Source organism: Nerophis lumbriciformis, linkage group LG03, assembly GCF_033978685.3.
Source record: "Nerophis lumbriciformis linkage group LG03, RoL_Nlum_v2.1, whole genome shotgun sequence".
Taxonomy (NCBI): Eukaryota; Metazoa; Chordata; class Actinopteri; order Syngnathiformes; family Syngnathidae; genus Nerophis; species Nerophis lumbriciformis.
Window position 1 is genome coordinate 10,176,483 of NC_084550.2, and position 17,622 is coordinate 10,194,104.

General features: G+C 39.1%; 1 protein-coding gene and 1 long non-coding RNA gene across 4 annotated transcripts in view; one reads left to right on the plus strand and one right to left on the minus strand.

Moving 5' to 3' along the window:
• The window catches only part of stpg2 (sperm-tail PG-rich repeat containing 2), a 316,591-nt gene that overhangs the window by 131,140 nt on the left and 167,829 nt on the right, over positions 1 to 17,622 (plus strand). The window contains exons 13-14 of one of the 3 annotated variants that reach the window (XR_009811882.1): positions 10,405 to 10,564; positions 10,664 to 10,743. Coding sequence is in view for 2 of the 3 variants with exons in the window: in XM_061933387.1 (XP_061789371.1) it covers positions 10,405 to 10,563 (159 nt within the window). In the remaining variant the exon portion in view is untranslated. Of the gene's footprint in view, positions 1 to 10,404; positions 10,565 to 10,655; positions 11,095 to 17,622 lie in introns of those variants that run through there. The other 2 variants (XM_061933387.1, XM_061933396.1) reach the window with 2 other exon arrangements.
• LOC133578896 (uncharacterized) overlaps positions 1 to 17,622 on the minus strand; it is a 150,831-nt gene that overhangs the window by 113,405 nt on the left and 19,804 nt on the right. The window contains exon 3 of the long non-coding RNA XR_009811883.1: positions 15,316 to 15,400. This is a non-coding gene — a long non-coding RNA (uncharacterized lncRNA). The remainder of the gene's footprint in view (positions 1 to 15,315; positions 15,401 to 17,622) is intronic.

The following is a 17,622-nucleotide window of genomic DNA, read 5'->3' on the forward strand; positions in this document are numbered from 1 at the left end:
TATTCGTAAGTTCAGGGTACCACTGTTCAAAAACTGTATGTGGTTTGTTCATGACAGAGTATCATTGATTAGGATGTGGTGTACCTATAGAATTCTGCGCATACACAGAATGCATTCATCAAGCACACCTTTGTTGGGTGCTCATATTGAAGTTGGAACACGAAGCCATGACTCAATCTAGCTTCAGCAGCCTCAAGTGGAACGCGCTACTCGGCAGAGCTCCAGTCTCAGTAATTAGCCTCGTGACTGCGGATCCGTACGACACCACAGGCCATACGGAGTTAAAGGGATGAGAGAGTGTCAAAGACGAGGCGGTGTGAGGGACGTGGAGATGGGAGCAAGTAGAAGAAGAGGAGTAGGTGAACAGCCTTGTTAAAAAAACAACAAAAAAAACGCCTCTGCTGCTGAAAATGTGTTCCGATGGCAAGCAGATGGCGGCGCAGGGGGAATAGTACCTATTTGGGCATTAGCGTCAAAGCGTGTGCATGCGCGCTCATCTATGAAAGTGGCTGTAATGTGCTATCGCTGCCTTCTTGAGCTGCATTAGCTCACTGATAGAGCTCATTTAGAAGCTGAGAGAGGCGCCTACTTCTGGAGAGCAGGGCTTGATTACCTCGCTTTCGCATACGACATCATTCTTATTGGTTGAGCTTCATTTAACAGCGAGTGTGTGTGTGCGCTGAGCTTGAATATAAAAAGACACGGGGAGCAGTTGTCAAGTACAAACATACAGGAATTAAATGATGTGATCTTTGCAGGCGAGTAAATCTACTCCTAGATGGGTTTGATGTTCGTTATCAGCTCTAACACAGCTGACATTTCCATCACACCCTCCTCTATGTTGGCCTGTTTACTTCTCTGCATGAGAGTTTTATACTTTTAATGATTGCTGATCTTCTCAGCGAAGTTACATTCCTCATGATACACTTAAATGATGTGTTATCCTACAGCTAATGTACCGTAATTTTCGGACTATAAGTCGCAGTTTTTCTCATAGCAGCTAAAAGCAACTGCGTGAGAATCCACAGACCTGTGGATGTGTTGAAGGTGTGCTGGAAAATGCGGAACGGAAATTAGGGAGCAGCAGAAAAGTGGAATGTATTATTTAAATCGGTGCGTTGGAAAACACAGACCGGAGTTTTTTTTTTTTAAACTGGATCTGGATCGGCATTTTGCCATGCCTTGCCGATACGCATTTTTTGGCAAATATCGGCGGCCGATCCGATCCAAATATCGGATTGGGACATCCCTAATATATATATATATATATATATATATATATATGTATGTGTGGGAAAAAAAATCACAAGACTATTTCATCTCTACAGGCCTGTTTCATGAGGGGGGGTACCCTCAATCATCAGGAGATTTTAATGGGAGCATTCGCATACCATGGTTTATATAGGGCACAGAGTGGGTGGGTACAGGCTGGCGTAGGGGCGTGGTGATTGGCTCATGTGTTACCTAGGAGGTGTTTCCGTCTATGGCGGCATGCTGTTACAATTTCGCTGCGCTTGTTGAGGGATGACAGGTCTGGACGGTAAATAATAAACAGTTTCTCTCCAGCACACCTTACAATAGTGGTAATAAAAGATGCAACCTATGCTTGAAAGAGAAACTGTTTATTATTTACCGTCCAGACCTGTCATCCCTCAACAAGCGCAGCGAAATTGTAACAGCATGCTGCCATAGACGGAAACACCTCCTAGGTAACACATGAGCCAATCACCACGCCCCTACGCCAGCCTGTACCCACCCACTCTGTGCCCTATATAAACCATGGTATGCGAATGCTCCCATTAAAATCTCCTGATGATTGAGGGTACCCCCCCTCATGAAACAGGCCTGTAGAGATGAAATAGTCTTGTGATTTTTTTCCCCACACATACATATATTGCGCTCTACTACGGTATCGAGCACTATTTTTTGGATAACCTTATTAAGACATATATATATATATATATATATATATATATATATATATATATATATATATATATATATATTAGGGATGTCCGATAATGGCTTTTTGCCGATATCCGATATTCCGATATTGTCCAACTCTTAATTACGATACCGATATCAACCGATACCGATATCAATATATAGTCGTGGAATTAACACATTATTATGCCTAATTTGGACAACCAGGGGGTGCGATTTATACTCAGGAGCGACTTATGTGTGAAATTATTAACACATTACCGTAAAATATCAAATAATAATATTTAGCTCATTCACGTAAGAGACTAGACGTATAAGATTTCATGGGATTTAGCGATTAGGAGTTATTTGTTATAGTTATTTGAATGACTCTTACCATAATATGTTACGTTAACATACCAGGCACGTTCTCAGTTGGTTATTTATGCGTCATATAACGTACACTTATTCAGCCTGTTGTTCACTATTCTTTATTTATTTTAAATTGCCTTTCAAATGTCTATTCTTGGAGTTGGCTTTTATCAAATAAATTTCCCCAAAAAATGCGACTTATATATTTTTTTCCTTCTTTATTATGCATTTTTCGGCAGGTGCGACTTATACTCCGGTGCGACTTATACTCCGAAAAATACGGTACTCTGTCTGCTAATTTTAATATTGATTTTTAAACATAAAAGCCCTGAGTAAGGCGCAGACCTCCGCCAAGGATAAACAATAGTACAGTGAGCTCAACTTACGAGCACATTACATTCCAAATGAATTGATATCAATTCAATTCATGCTCAGCCCTCCCAAAACAGTACCATTTTAACATGTAACATGCCTTTTAAAAAGAAAAACTAACTTTTAGCTAAGAAATATTGCTTGAAACTAATTACAATAGACCAGGGGTGTCAAACTCATTTTAGCTCAGGGGCCGCATGGAGGAAAATCTGTGTGGGATTAAATAAATTATCTTCTTCCCACTCCCTTTCAGGCAAAACTGGACAATCATCCATTACATACTATACATTACCTTTTGCACTATATTAATTTATATTATTATGTGTTGTCAATTTCGAACTTTTTTCTTTTTTTATTAGAATTTTTTTATGTCATTGCCTGAAATAAATGAAAAAAAATTAAAAATTAAAAATATTTGAGACATTTCATATTGCTACTCATTTTTTTCACTCAGTACCACCGGTGATTAAAGTGAAAAATCCAAGCATACAGCCCTGATATACATAATGTTTACATACAGAAAATATACATTTTCACAATACAGCGGCAAAAGAAGGAATGTTACAAACTGCAGCAGCAGTGAAATAGTTTGTATATTTTAGAGAAATGCTCCAGTGACTTCGTTTGTTGAAAAAGCGTAGGATTGCCGGCTCGAAAGTTCACGCGTGAAGAGATTACGAGCAGTCAGACCCAGATAAAGCGTGCGGCGTAATCCACTCTCCTTGCGAGAGACGGCTTGATTCACAGGAGGGAGGGCCGACAAAATATCTGCTGTTAAACGTGACCATCATGTCAAGTCATAGCCTGTCAATCTTACGCACACCTTCATAGTTTATAGAGTGATCATGTCTATTTTCCTTGCTTACGTCCGCATTAGGCCTGTGTTACACATCTTGTACCGGGCGAGTGTTTGTGTGTTATGGGAAAGTCTCGTGTTCACTTCTGTGTAGCGACCCACTAACACCATTCCCCGCATGGATCCACCTTTCCCTCTCCCCTCTCTGACCCAGCCAAACATCCCATAATCTCCCTCATCATTACCATGCCGATGGCGTCGTCACTTCCAAAGGGGGGTCTTAAACACCAACATCCTCCACCCTCCTCCCAACCTCCAGCGCACCCCTGAGGGTGACCTGGAGTTGAACCCGCAACCCTTTTCCCATCAGGATCAGGAATAAGATCTGAGCGGTCCAGCCCATGTGCCTGAATCCCAGCAACGTTGTTCGGGGCATACTGATGATGTGCACGAGCACCGGGAGGTCATAGGAGGTGGGAGAGAAAATGAGGGAGGCGATGACTTGACAGCGTTGGTATTTCACAGGAAGTACTTCATCAAGCACTTCCTGTGTGGGAGGGAGGCAAGAGTAGGAAAAAAAGTATTATTTATTTTACTACAAATTGCTGTCACGGCCAGGGCGCATTCCAATGCGCCTTCATCCTTGCACTCTGCTTGTCTCACCTCGGGATTTGCCCACGGTCGCGTACATCCAGGGACGTCTCCGCCCTGCAGCAGCCGCCAGCTGCAATCATTCCACGGCAATCAGCGCACCTGCCGGTGATTATCGAGCTGCCTTCATAAGCCTGCTCAACCTGCCATCCGGCGCCAGAATATAGTCTTCTGTACCTTCCCTGTGTGCATCCCCGAGTCACGGTGTGTGTCGTGTGCTCCTGGATCTTCCCTGTCTTCCTCGCACTCCCTGGTTCTCGACTCCTCGCTTGCCCCCGGACTACGACGACTCTCTCCTGCCTCTCGACCCCGCTTCCGCCCCTGGACAACTCTGCCTGCCTTGCCCTTGTCGGACAGCACCGCTCCTCCCAACACGCACCTCCAACATTTATGGTAAAACGCTCCAGTTAAATACTACACATAGTTGGATTTTGTCACACACACCATTCTATAGTTTATTAGTTTTGTTTATTATTATATATATATATACATATAATAAATCATTGAACATTACAGCTCTCTGGTGTCTGTTGCCGTCATCTCCCTTAGTCAAACCACAACAATTACATGTCCAAAAAAAAAACACGTAAATTCATGGCACAAAATCAAAGCTGACAAATAATATATTTTTAAACATTCAACAAATAGTTTATATTTTTGTAATTACACAGTACACCATTTATTTATTTTTTTACTGAATATTAACACAAGTTTTTACATTTTTATGTTACTATGAGTATTCTTTTATAATGTTCATTTTTCTGGTACTAGGTTTTTTTGCCACTTACCTCAAGACCAAAAACTAATTTCTGTTTTACCTTTATCTTTTTAATACTGTATCATTTTACATTCCTAAGTGACATCAAAGCATGAGAAGAAAGTAATCACTCTTAATATTAAAACAATAAATTAAAAAGTTAAAGTACCAATGTGTCACGACGAGGGGGTTTTCGCAACTTACTGCGAGGATTGTTTTCCCGGGATGCAATCGGACTTTTCCGGACAAAGGTAGCAGGTAGGAACATATTTTTTATTAATCTAACTACACAGGACAAAAGACAGGAACATAAAACTTAACGCAGGAAACATACGCTAACACTTAGACTGAACTATGGACATAGAAAACAACTAACCAAACTATGGCATAGAACGAACAAGACTTACTGCGGCATGAATGAAGCAATGGCATGAAACGAGCATGAAAAGAGCAATGTCGCCAGGCCGACTAACAGGCTTAAATAATAGTCTCTTAATTAGAGCAGGTGCGTGTCCCGCACACATGAGGCAGGTGAAACTAATAAGTCGCCATGGTAACTAAACAAACAAGGGAGCGCAAACAGGAACTAAAAGAGTCCAAAACAAACAGAAAATAACAAAAACATAATCCATACCACAGATCATGACACAATGATTGTCACACACACACAAGGTGTGGCAAAATTATTCTCTGCATTTGACCCATCACCCTTGATCCCCCCCCTGGGAGGTGAGGGGAGCAGTGGGGAGCAGCGGTGGCTGCGTCCGGGAATCATTTTTGGTGATTTAACCCCCAATTCCAACCCTTGATGCTGAGTGCCAAGCAGGGAGGTACTGGGCCCCATTTGTATAGTCTTTGGTATGACTCGGCCGGGGTTTGAACTCACAACCTACCGATCTCAGGGCGGACACTCTAACCACTAATCACTTACGCGGTCACTTAATTTACACACACTTCATCTTTTGAGTGCATATCACACCGAGAAGCACTTTGGCGGACCCCGGATGTTGCACTCAAAACGATCAAAATGGTTTTAATTATTGCAAAATCAAGAGGTAGAGATAAAAGCTGGCATCTATTTTACGAGGCGAATCAAATGTTGGCAATAATGCTTCATCGAGTGCTTCCACCTCACCATTTAAAAAAGCAGAAAAGAGAGTAAATGTTGCCATTGTCATTTCCGGTAGGTAAACAACATGTATTGATTTGGTACAGCTCCTCCTTTAAAACCTGTGCACTCATGAGCTTAGTACATATTAAGTACTGATAAAAGTACAGTATTTGGTTTAAGACAGACCAAATGTTGTCAAAGATTTGTTATACAGTGAGAGGTCCCTCAACTTAAGGGTGTTTTTTAATTTCATTCATTCTTCATTTATTTCAGGTAATGACAATCAAAAGTACAAGGCAACACATAATATTAATTATCGTATTTTTCGGAGTATAAGTCGCACCGGAGTATAAGTCGCACCTGCCAAACATGCATAATAAAGAAGGAAAAAAACATATAAGTCGCATTTTTTGGGGAAATTTATTTGATAAAAGCCAACTCCAAGAATAGACATTTGAAAGGCAATTTAAAATAAATAAAGAATAGTGAACAACAGGCTGAATAAGTGTACGTTATATGAGGCATAAATAACCAACTGGTATGTAAACGTAACATATTATGGCAAGAGTCATTCAAATAACTATAACATATAGAACATGCTATACGTTTACCAAACAATCTGTCACTCCTAATCGCTAAATCCCATGAAATCTTATACGTCTAGTCTCTTACGTAAATGAGCTAAATAATATTATTTGATATTTTACGGTAATGCGTTAATAATTTGACACATAAGTCGCTCCTGAGTATAAGTCGCACCGCACCCCCTGCCAAACTATCAAAAAAAACTGCGATTTATAGTCCGAAAAATACGGTAATATAATGCAAAAGGATGATGATCCAGTTTTGCCTGAAAGGAAGTGAGACAGTGATTACTTTTTTAATCCCACCCCCAGTTCTCCATTCAATGATTAATACATTGAGCTTCACTGTTACTTTGTTCAAGGATTATAATAGAAATGTTGTATCATAGTGGCATTACCACCGGTAACAATAATTATTACACCGTAACAATAATTTATATCAACAATGTGTAATGTATTTTGAGTTTTTATCTCGGCTAATTGTCATGCTTTAAAGCAGGCCTGGGCAATTATTTTGACTCGGGGGCCAAACTTAGAGAAAAAAATGTGTCTGGGGGCCGGTATATCTATTTTTAGGAAAACTAATACAAAACCTCACAATAATGTCTGATTGAATGCTAAAAATGTTATGACAGACCCATACCTGCCAACTTTTGAAATCAGAAAAACCTAGTAGCCAGGGTCCAGGGGCCGCAGGCCCCGGTAGGTCCAGGACAAAGTCCTGGTGGGGGGTTCAGGCCGACGTAAAATGATTATTAGCATTCAGACAGGTTAAAATGTTGCTAAAAGCATCACTTTTCTATCAGTCACAGTGACTTTTCAAAACAAAAATATTACAGCAAAAATCATATGGGTTGATTGACATGTTTATTCTGTAAGCTAACTTCAATAGTTTGAAATTATTTTGACAGTTAATGCCAGTTATCCTGTCAACCTTTCACAAGACTTCAATTTGTTAATTGAAAGTATAAACAGTATAAACACTTTTTACAGTAAACAAATGGTAAAACAGTACTAAACAATTCCATTAAAAAAAAAATTGGTGTCATTATTAACTTTCTGTCCAAGCTTGTATAATCTACTGCCTTGTTCAATTGTAAAAATATTCTGTGCCTAAAATTCACATTTCTATCACAATTATCATACTGTAAACATGGTAAGCTAACTTCATTAAAATTAATAGTCCTGTCAATAGCATGGAATTACAATTCAAATGTAGTTTTTTTGTAAGCCTTTCAAAAGAATTCAAAATATGAAAAATTAATGAAAATTAATTTAAGCCATCAGACACTTGAAAAGTGGCACATCACATCTCTAATGTAATCATTTTAACTTTTCAACAGAAATAGCACATATTAAGGACATACTTATGTATTTTGGTAGTTATGCTGTCAACATTTAACAAGATTTCTTCAATTTTTACTTGAAAGCATAAATAGTATAAACAGTATAACAGTACTAAACAATTCCAATAGATAACATTGGTGTCATTACCTTTTTGTGGCTAAAATCCAAAAAACGTTGAAAGTTTTCCACTTGTATCGCTAGCAACGGCATTAGACCTGTGTTTTTTTGTCCCAACGTGGTCTTTTACATCGCTAATTCCTCCGTGTCCGATCGAAAAATCTTGTCTGCACAAGGTGCAATTCGCGTAGTTTTCACCCTTTTTGGAACGGATAATTATTCCCGGATAGGCTTTTGAATATTCTTCACGGAATGACTGCAGTTTTCTTTTCGGTTTAAGACTCGTTTGCGATTTTTCTCCGGCTGATTCCATGATCGTTCGCTCGTTTGGAAACAATGGCAACTGGTGCCTCGTGCTTGGCAGCGGTGCTATAAATAGCCTCGCGCATGGCATTCGGAGTGGCTCAATAGGAAGTTACGGGAAGCAGTGTCGATTGTCATTGTTGTTACGCGATTTCGTGAATAAAACTTAAAAAAAAAAAAATTTTTTAATTAATGAAAAACCGTATTTTTTATCACTGCAACCGTAACCCGGAATAGGTTGATGAAAACCGTACTAATTACGGGAAAACCGGAGTAGTTGGCAGGTATGCAGATCGCCTTAAAAACGGAATGGAATTTTATTGTTTTCTATGAACGATAATACACTGAATATTGACAACATATGAACGTCTCAATCGACATATTTTACAATCAAGCCAAATGCAACAAACAGCGAAATATGAACGTGAAGGGTAAACAAATAAAAAAATCTACAATCTGATATATCACTAAGCTTTAGAACTTTCTTGTAAAAATCTCCTTCCGCGTCTGTCCCTGACACCCGCATTTCAGGCTCTGGAAACACTCTGTGGAAACGCTCCCCACCCACACTGCTTGGTGCCTTGTCTGAGCTGCTGTGACGTAGATTACCACAGTAACTAGTAGGGTTGTACGGTATACGGGTATTAGTATAGTACCGCGATACTAATGAATCATATTCGGTACCATACCGCCGCTGAAAAGTACCGGTCCACCACACCCTAAAATTTTTTGTTAAAATAAAGCCAATAATGCAATTTTTTTGATCGAAAAGTACCGAAAAGTTCTGAAATAATATTGGTATCAGGACAACACTAGTCCCTAAAATACATACTTGCCAACCCTCCCGGATTTTCCGGGAGACTCCCGAAATTCAGCGCCTCTCCCGAAAACCTCTCGGGACAAATTTTCTCCCGAAAATCTCCCGAAATTCAGGCGGACTCAGGTCCTCCACAATATAAAAAAACGTACCTGCCCAATGACGTTATAACTGTAGAATGATGGAGGGCGAGTTCTTGGTTTCTTATGTGGGTTTATTGTTAGGCAGTTTCATTAACGTCCTCCCAGCGCGACAACAACAACAACAGCAGTCACTTTTTTGTATACCGTAAAGCAGTTCGTCTGCCGTAAACAGCAATGTTGTGACACTCTTAAACAGGACAATACTGCCATCTAGTGCATTTGATGAAAGCACTTTTGTGCGTGCCACACATCAATGCATCAGAGAGGGTGTTAAGCATGGTTTGAAAAATAGTGACAGAGAATAGAACAAGGATGGACAATTCAACCCTTAACTCAACAATGACTAGATGAGTGTTATGTGTGTGTAAATGTGTAAATAAATGAACACTGAAATTCAAGTATTTATTTATATATATATATATATATATAAAATAAAATATATATATAATAAAATAAATATATATATATATATATATATATATATAGAATTCACTGAACGTCAAGTATTTCTTATATATATATATATATATATATATATATATATATATATATATATATATATATATGAAATACTTGACTTGGTGAATTCTAGCTGTAAATATACCCCTCCCCTTTTAGCCACGCCCCCGTCCCACCCCGACCACGCCCACCCCCACCCCCCACCTCCCGAAATCAGAGGTCTCAAGGTTGGCAAGTATGCTAAAATATCACGCAAAAGCGCAGATTCCAACCATTGAAATACTCTGTATAGTTCAAGACTTATGGTCATTTGAAAACATCACTGCACATCATAATGGCAGCTACAGTTTCCATCTTAAAGATCTAAAAAAAATATTTGGGAATGTCCGGCGGGCCAGATTGAAAAGCTTAACGGGCCGCATGTGGCCCCCGGGCCTTAATTTGCCCAGGTCTGCTTTAAAGGGTAATTGCACTTTGTCGTTCACAATCATTGTGAGAGACAAGAACACACTTCTTTTTTTTTTATTTCTTTTTTTTTACAATTTTAAAGATGATAAAAACCTCTTTTTCTTTGGCTTTGTTACACCAAATAAAAAGTTAAATTCAGACATAGTTAATCCTTTGGTGCACCTGTGGTTGCGTTTGTGTACAGTTGAGTTCAGGCCTCATGAACACAGTTCTGAAGGGAACCTTCAACGTGACCTTCAACAATCCTCTGCGTCGCCCGCCCACGCCTCCCCTGGCCCATTGTCCAGGAACGGACCCCAACGCCGTTTCACTCGATACCATAGTCGCCAACAAATTGTCTTAAGGTGGGTCATTTGAATGTATAATAATGGATCATGTTCCATTCATTACACCTATCGTAAAGTTAGTTTATGCACTGTTCTGTAACATTCTTAGTTTTGCAGGAAGCAGTTTGGATGACGATAAGTGCACCTTCCTAGAAGTTGGATTTAACAGCATGTGATCATCATTGAAAAGCTGCAAGGTAATTTTTGAAAATATCGCTTATATTGACTGTTAGCAGCTCCTTGAGGAACCATGCTTTACTTGATGGCAATCAAGCCCCCCTGGAGACAATTAAGGGGAGGGGTGGATGTGGTGGTGGTAAGGTCCAAAGCCATATTTGCTGATTAGGCATACATCAAGAAGCCACTCATTATGTAGATTAGTGCTGACCGGCAGAGGAACGAACAGGTGTGAAAGTCACATGGGAGACTTATAACTCATGACATGGTCTGATGTGGCTGACGTTTGCTGATGAAATGTACTTTTTAATTGATGGACACAAACACATTTTTATACATATAATGTATAAATATGTATATAGCACAAAATATGGTAGGATGTGCTGATGAGTTAAGACTTCAAATAAAACCTTATACAGGGTTTCTACAATGCTTTTTAAGCTTTTCAATGCCTTTTTTTAGTGCCACTTAAAATGTTATGCCCATGTCGTACTGCGGGTAGTTATGACACATTGTATAGTCTAAAGCAGGGGTGCCCAAAACTTTTTGACTCGGGGGCCGCATTGGGTTAAAAAAAATTAGGCCAGGAGCTGGGCTGTAGATATATATATATATATATCGGTGTTTCCCACAGGGCAGGCATCTATTTGTGGTGGTGTGGTTGGGGGGGGGGGGACGAGCGGCAGCGGCAGCGGCGATGACCAAGAAGAACGCGGAGTTGGAATATAATTACAACACTTTATGTAAGTATTTATATACAGATTTGAACAATTAGTTATTCACTGAAATATATTTATTAATTGTGGTTCTTACAAAAAATATATCTTATAAAATATAAAAGCTAAAATGTCTCTTAAAGCTCTGCCCCTTTAATTAGTGCATACTAAATAATTTAACTTTAGCCTACTACTACAACCATATTATTTACCAGCAACATAAAGTGAAACAGAGGCAGAGGTGTATGTTTTGTCGTGGTGTGGAATATAAATTAGGACCCTTTTCATGAGAAAAGTGCATTTCTGATCTGACCCTGCTTTATTTTTCAGTGTTTGCTGAATCTCACCTGTTCCCTCCGCCCTAATTTTTCTACTTGCCTGACTTCTCAAATCTACTTGCCCCAATATTTTTACTTGTCCTGCCTAGGTTTTTTTCTGGCTGTGTAGTGCTCATGGCTTATATCTAACTAAAATCCTTCCCGTTGACTATTTACAACACTACACAGTATTTATTATTATTATTATCTATAATTACATTTAAATGGCATTGCATACATGTCAAATTAAATGCTATTTCACATTATTTGACCAGTAGCAGTTACACCCATCTGAACAGGTCAGCCACCTGTTTAAAGCCCGATCACAGTGGAAATCTTGAAATGAAGGGCCTTTAATGGCCAAAACATTAACCTGGACAACATTTTAACAGCTGGTTGGCTCAGATTTTATTCTTTTCATTGCATTCACATGCTGCAGTGGACATTTTAGCTTGAGTATTAATGTAGTATCTGAAGCACCGTCTCCACGTGTGTTTATTGACAACAGGGTTATAACCTGGACACGTTAGCTCGTCGGTAAGAAAACACGTGATTGTTATTACGTGCGTCTGCCCCAGACTCCGAGTCAAACAGCGGCGGTGTTAATGAAGCAGCGTCAGGCTCGGTGAAATCGCGGATTAACGTTAAATATATGACGAGCCGCGAGCGATGCAGCTATAACCTATCTACCTATAAGCTATATTACCCTTGTATTTTGATCCCGTCCGTCCGTCTTCGTTTTCTTCGTCTTCTTCTTCTGGCCCACCAGGTGAATTAAGTGCTATTGGCGGAGTTACAATGCATAGTAGGCTACCGCCACCTACTGCACCGGAGTTGTAACTACAAGGTACATTCACAGACAGTCCCATTGCTTTTATGAGCGGTCGAGCGAGTCAAAAGCCGAAAAATCCATTTGTGGCGGATGTAATTCTTTCGTGGCAGGCCGCCACAAATAAATGAATGTGTGGGAAACACTGTATATATATATATATATATATATACAATACGAAGGTCCTGAGTTCAATCTCGGGCTCGAAATCTTTCTGTGTGGAGTTTGCATCTTCTCCCCTTGACTGCGTGGGTTCCCTCCGGGTACTCCGGCTTCCTCCCACCTCCAAAGACATGCACCTGGGGATAGGTTGATTGGCAACACTAAATTGGCCCTAGTGTGTGAATGTGAGTGTGAATGTTGTCTGTCTATCTGTGTTGGCCCTGCGATGAGTTGGCGACTTGTCCAGGGTGTACACCGCCTTCCGCCTGATTGTAGCTGAGATAGGCTCCAGCACCTCCCGCGACCCCGAACGGGACAAGCGGTGGAAAATGGATGGATGGATGGATATATATATTTATTCAGAGCGCGATGATGTCACCTTAGCCATGGGAAAATGGATTAGAAAGGACAGATTTAAAAAAATATATAATAAGGTTGTGTAAACTTCCCACATAAAAGACAATATAAAGACAATTTCAATCAAAGACAAACATTTTTTGTTCTATTTCCATGTTAACCTTTGCACATGTTTCATGTTTCTTCTGTTTATTTTTGTCTTATAATCGTTTTGTTCATTTCTTGATTACTGTTTGAAAATTGTCGAACAAAATCATTTCCATGTACATATTTTGAAAAACAATTGTAGGGACACGTTTTTATTGTTTGCTCTGATAGTTTGAATTTAATGTATCATATTTTTGTTGAAATAAAGCTAGAAAAAAAGAGCTGTGATTGGTCAGCTTTTACGGATCACACAGTCTACCTTCACAAACGTCTTCTTCTATAGTTTAAAGGGGAACATTATCACCAGACCTATGTAAGCGTCAATATATACCTTGATATTGCAGAAAAAAGACCATATATTTTTTTAACCGATTTCCGAACTCTAAATGGGTGAATTTTGGTGAATCAAACGCTTTTCTAATATTCGCTCTCGGAGCGATGACGTCACAATGTGACGTCACATCGGGAAGCAATCCGCCATTTTCTCAAACACCGAGTCAAATCAGCTCTGTTATTTTCCGTTTTTTTCGACTGTTTTCCGTACTTTGGAGACATCATGCCTCGTCGGTGTGTTGTCGAAAAAAGAAATTGGACGTTTGTTCCGCACACTTTACCGACGAAAGCTATGCTACGACAGAGATGGCAAGAATGTGTGGATATCCTCCGACACTCAAAGCAGATGCATTTCCAACGATAAAGTCTAAGAAATCTGCCGCCAGACCCCCATTGAATCTGCCGTAGTGTGTGAGCAATTCAGGGACAAAGGCCCTCGGTAGCACGGCAAGCAATGGCGGCAGACGAGCGAGCTAAACCCCCTGGATGTCTTGGCTCACACCGTCCCTTATGCCACCGAAGATGATCAAGAGAAGAATATCGACCCTAGCTTCCCTGGCCTGCTGACATGAGGGTATGTCTACAGAATATATTAATTGATGAAAATTGGGCTGTCTGCACTCTCAAAGTGCATGTTGTTGCCAAATGTATTTCATATGCTGTAAACCTAGTCCATAGTTGTTAGTTTCCTTTAATGCCAAACAAACACATACCAATCGTTGGTTAGAAGGCGATCGCCAAATTCGTCCTCGCTTTCTCCCGTGTCGCTGGCTGTCATGTCGTTTTCGTCGGTTTCACTTGCATACGTTTCAAACCGATATGGCTCAATAGCTTCAGTTTCTTCTTCAATTTCGTTTTCGCTACCTGCCTCCACACTACAACCATCCGTTTCAATACATTCGTAATCTGTTGAATCGCTTAAGCCGCTGAGTCTGAATCCGAGCTAATGTCGCTATAGCTTGCTGTTCTTTCCGCCATGTTTGTTTGTGTTTGCTTCACTATGTGACGTCAAGGAAAATGGACGGGTGTATATAACGATGGTTAAAATCAGGCACTTTGAAGCTTTTTTTTAGGGATATTGCGTGATGGGTAAAATTTTGAAAAAACTTCGAAAAATATAATAAGCCACTGGGAACTGATTTTTAATGGTTTTAACCATTCTGAAATTGTGATAATGTTCCCCTTTAAAGCAATGTGTAAAAGTGTTTCAAATATATTACTTCCAGCTCCAAATTAAAGTGAGGTTTTTTCTATTGATGTAATTCCTTCTCTTGAATAAACACGCTCAGGTGCTGAGACACCAATGGATTAGTTGGTCAATATAATATACCCAGAAGTCATTTTTTAAATGATATCTCTTTAAAACATGCTGTAAAAATGCTTATCCCCTGAAAGTATGCCTTAATAATAGCCACAAACGGGAGGATGCACTTTTTAAGGTTTTACTGACTATTAAATGAACATCATATTAGGAATTCAAATGAAAGGGATGACTGATTTAAATTGATTTGGAAAAATGCCCATAAGCTCTTCAGATGCATTAAAAACAAGCCGAGTCAATTTAACATCTTGAATAGATTGTATTTTACACCCCCCTCAGTTGTTTAAAATGGGTACAGTCGATAGCAAGTTATGTATAAAGTGTCAGGCAGCTAAAGGAACTCTTCTTATTCATTTACCGTAGGAATGTCAGAGAATAAAAAAAGTTGTGGTCTGTGGACTGAGAATTACCTTGTTTGTCCATCCGAGGCCACCGTAGGTCACGGGAGGTGCCTGTGTCACGAGACTTAGGTCTTGTGTGTTGAACTGGAGACGGCTGAAATAAAGGAGCCGTGTATGAAACAAGCTCAGCTTCCTCATGAACATAACATGGTGTCACAGTTAAAGGACTACACGCCTACAGTCACCAAAGAATGGCAACGTTTGTGCCACCAGAGCTGTTTCATTTTGCCGTTTTAGCAAAGTGGCCGCTATGGAGGAGGATTTGGACCTTACAAGAAGACCCCTTGTATCCAATTTGAAAGCCAGCGCCAAAAAAACGAAACACGCAGACGTAGCAATTTATCCATGACGGCAACGTTATTGAGTTCATTTTAATTTATCGTTGGATTGATTGACTTATCAGGAAGCACAGTGTAACAGAGATTAGTGCATGTGCCTCACAATACGAAGGTCCTGGGTAGGGCTGGGCGATATGGCCTTTTATTAATATCTCGATATTTTTAGGCCATGTCACGATACACGATATATATCTCGATATTTTGCCTTAGCCTTAAATGAACACTTGATGCATATAATCACAGCAGTATGATGATTCTATGTGTCTATTTTAGGGCTGCAAATAAAAACTAATTTGATAATCGATTAATCTGTCGATTATTACTTCGATTAATTTTTTTATTATTCTTCGGTCAATGGTCAACAAAATAAACAAACAGTTGCACATTCATAGATTGAAAATGAAAATGAAAATGTTGCAGACCGAAAGGGTTTAGGCTGAAGTTGAACACTTATAGCGCCTAACCCTATAAACAATGTCAAGTACAAGATGAACTTCCGAAAATTATGAAATGTCTTTTGTACAATACAACATATTATAAATACACATTATACACAATATGAACACTGTTCAATTATATACACAGTAAAGGCATGTGAAATATCCTTATACGCGTGTTAAACCTTTGTACCAATTTATATACTATATACAAACAATTATACTTCCATTATTATTTATATCCCACATTTAGTATTTTAATTAACATTGATCATAGTATTAACTACTGTGTTGATTCAAGAGTGATATATTTTTCCAAGACATTGGTCTTAAAGTGTTTTTTAAATGTGTGAGTGGACCTGGAACATTTTAAGGAATCATCCAAGCTGTTCCACAGTTGAACCCCCCTGACAGAAACACATCTACTTTTTAAGCTTGTTCTTATCTTAACTTTCTGGAAGACAGCTGAACCTCTGAGGTCATAGGGATTCTCTCTGGGTTTGAACCTCTCCTGTAGACACCGAGGCAGCATGTGGTTATGAGCTTTGTACGTCACAATAGCAGTGTTGAGGTCAACAAGATCATGCAGTTTTAAGGTTTTTAATTTAATAAACAGAGCATTGGTATGGTCATGATAATCTGCATAATTTACAATTCTAATCGCTTTCTTTTGAAGTAAGAATATAGGGTTGATGTTTGTTTTGTAATTGTTACCCCAGATTTCAACACAATAATTAAGATAAGGGAGTACGAAAGAATTATATAACATATTAAGAGCCTTTTGATTTACAGAGTTTTTGATTTTATGTAACATAGCAATATTTTTTGCCATCTTTGTCTTAAGTATATTTATGTACAGTTTCCAATTTAATTTATCATCTATATAGATTCCCAAAAATTTTGTTGAATACACCCTTTCTATCTCCATATCATCAATTCTTATATGACACTGTATGTTATTTTTCCTATTTCCAAAAATTATATATTTTGTTTTATTTAGGTTGATTGACAGTTTATTGGCATCAAACCATTGCTTTAGTATATGGAGTTCGCTCTCTACAGTCTCTAAGAGTTGGCCAAGGTCTTGCCCAGAACAGTACAGACTTGTATCGTCAGCAAAGAGAATACAATTGAGTTTTTTAAAGATTTTGCAGATATCATTAATATACAATAAAAACAATTTTGGTCCCAGTACAGAACCTTGGGGCACTCCATGTGTTATAATCTTTTTAACTGAATCTACATTGTTCATATGCACATACTGTTCTCTACCACCAAGATAACTTTTCAACCAATCATGAGCAAGACCTCTAAAACCATACCTCTGCATTTTGTTTAAAAGTAATGTGTGATCGATGGTGTCAAAAGCCTTGCTCAGGTCAATAAAAACGCCAACAACAAACTCCCTCTTATCAATTGCAGTGGTTACCTCCTCAACTAGTTCCATCACTGCCATGGAAGTGGACCTGTTTGCTCGAAAACCGTATTGGTGTTCACTTAGCAAGTGATGCTTGTCAATAAAACTGTCTAATCTTGACACA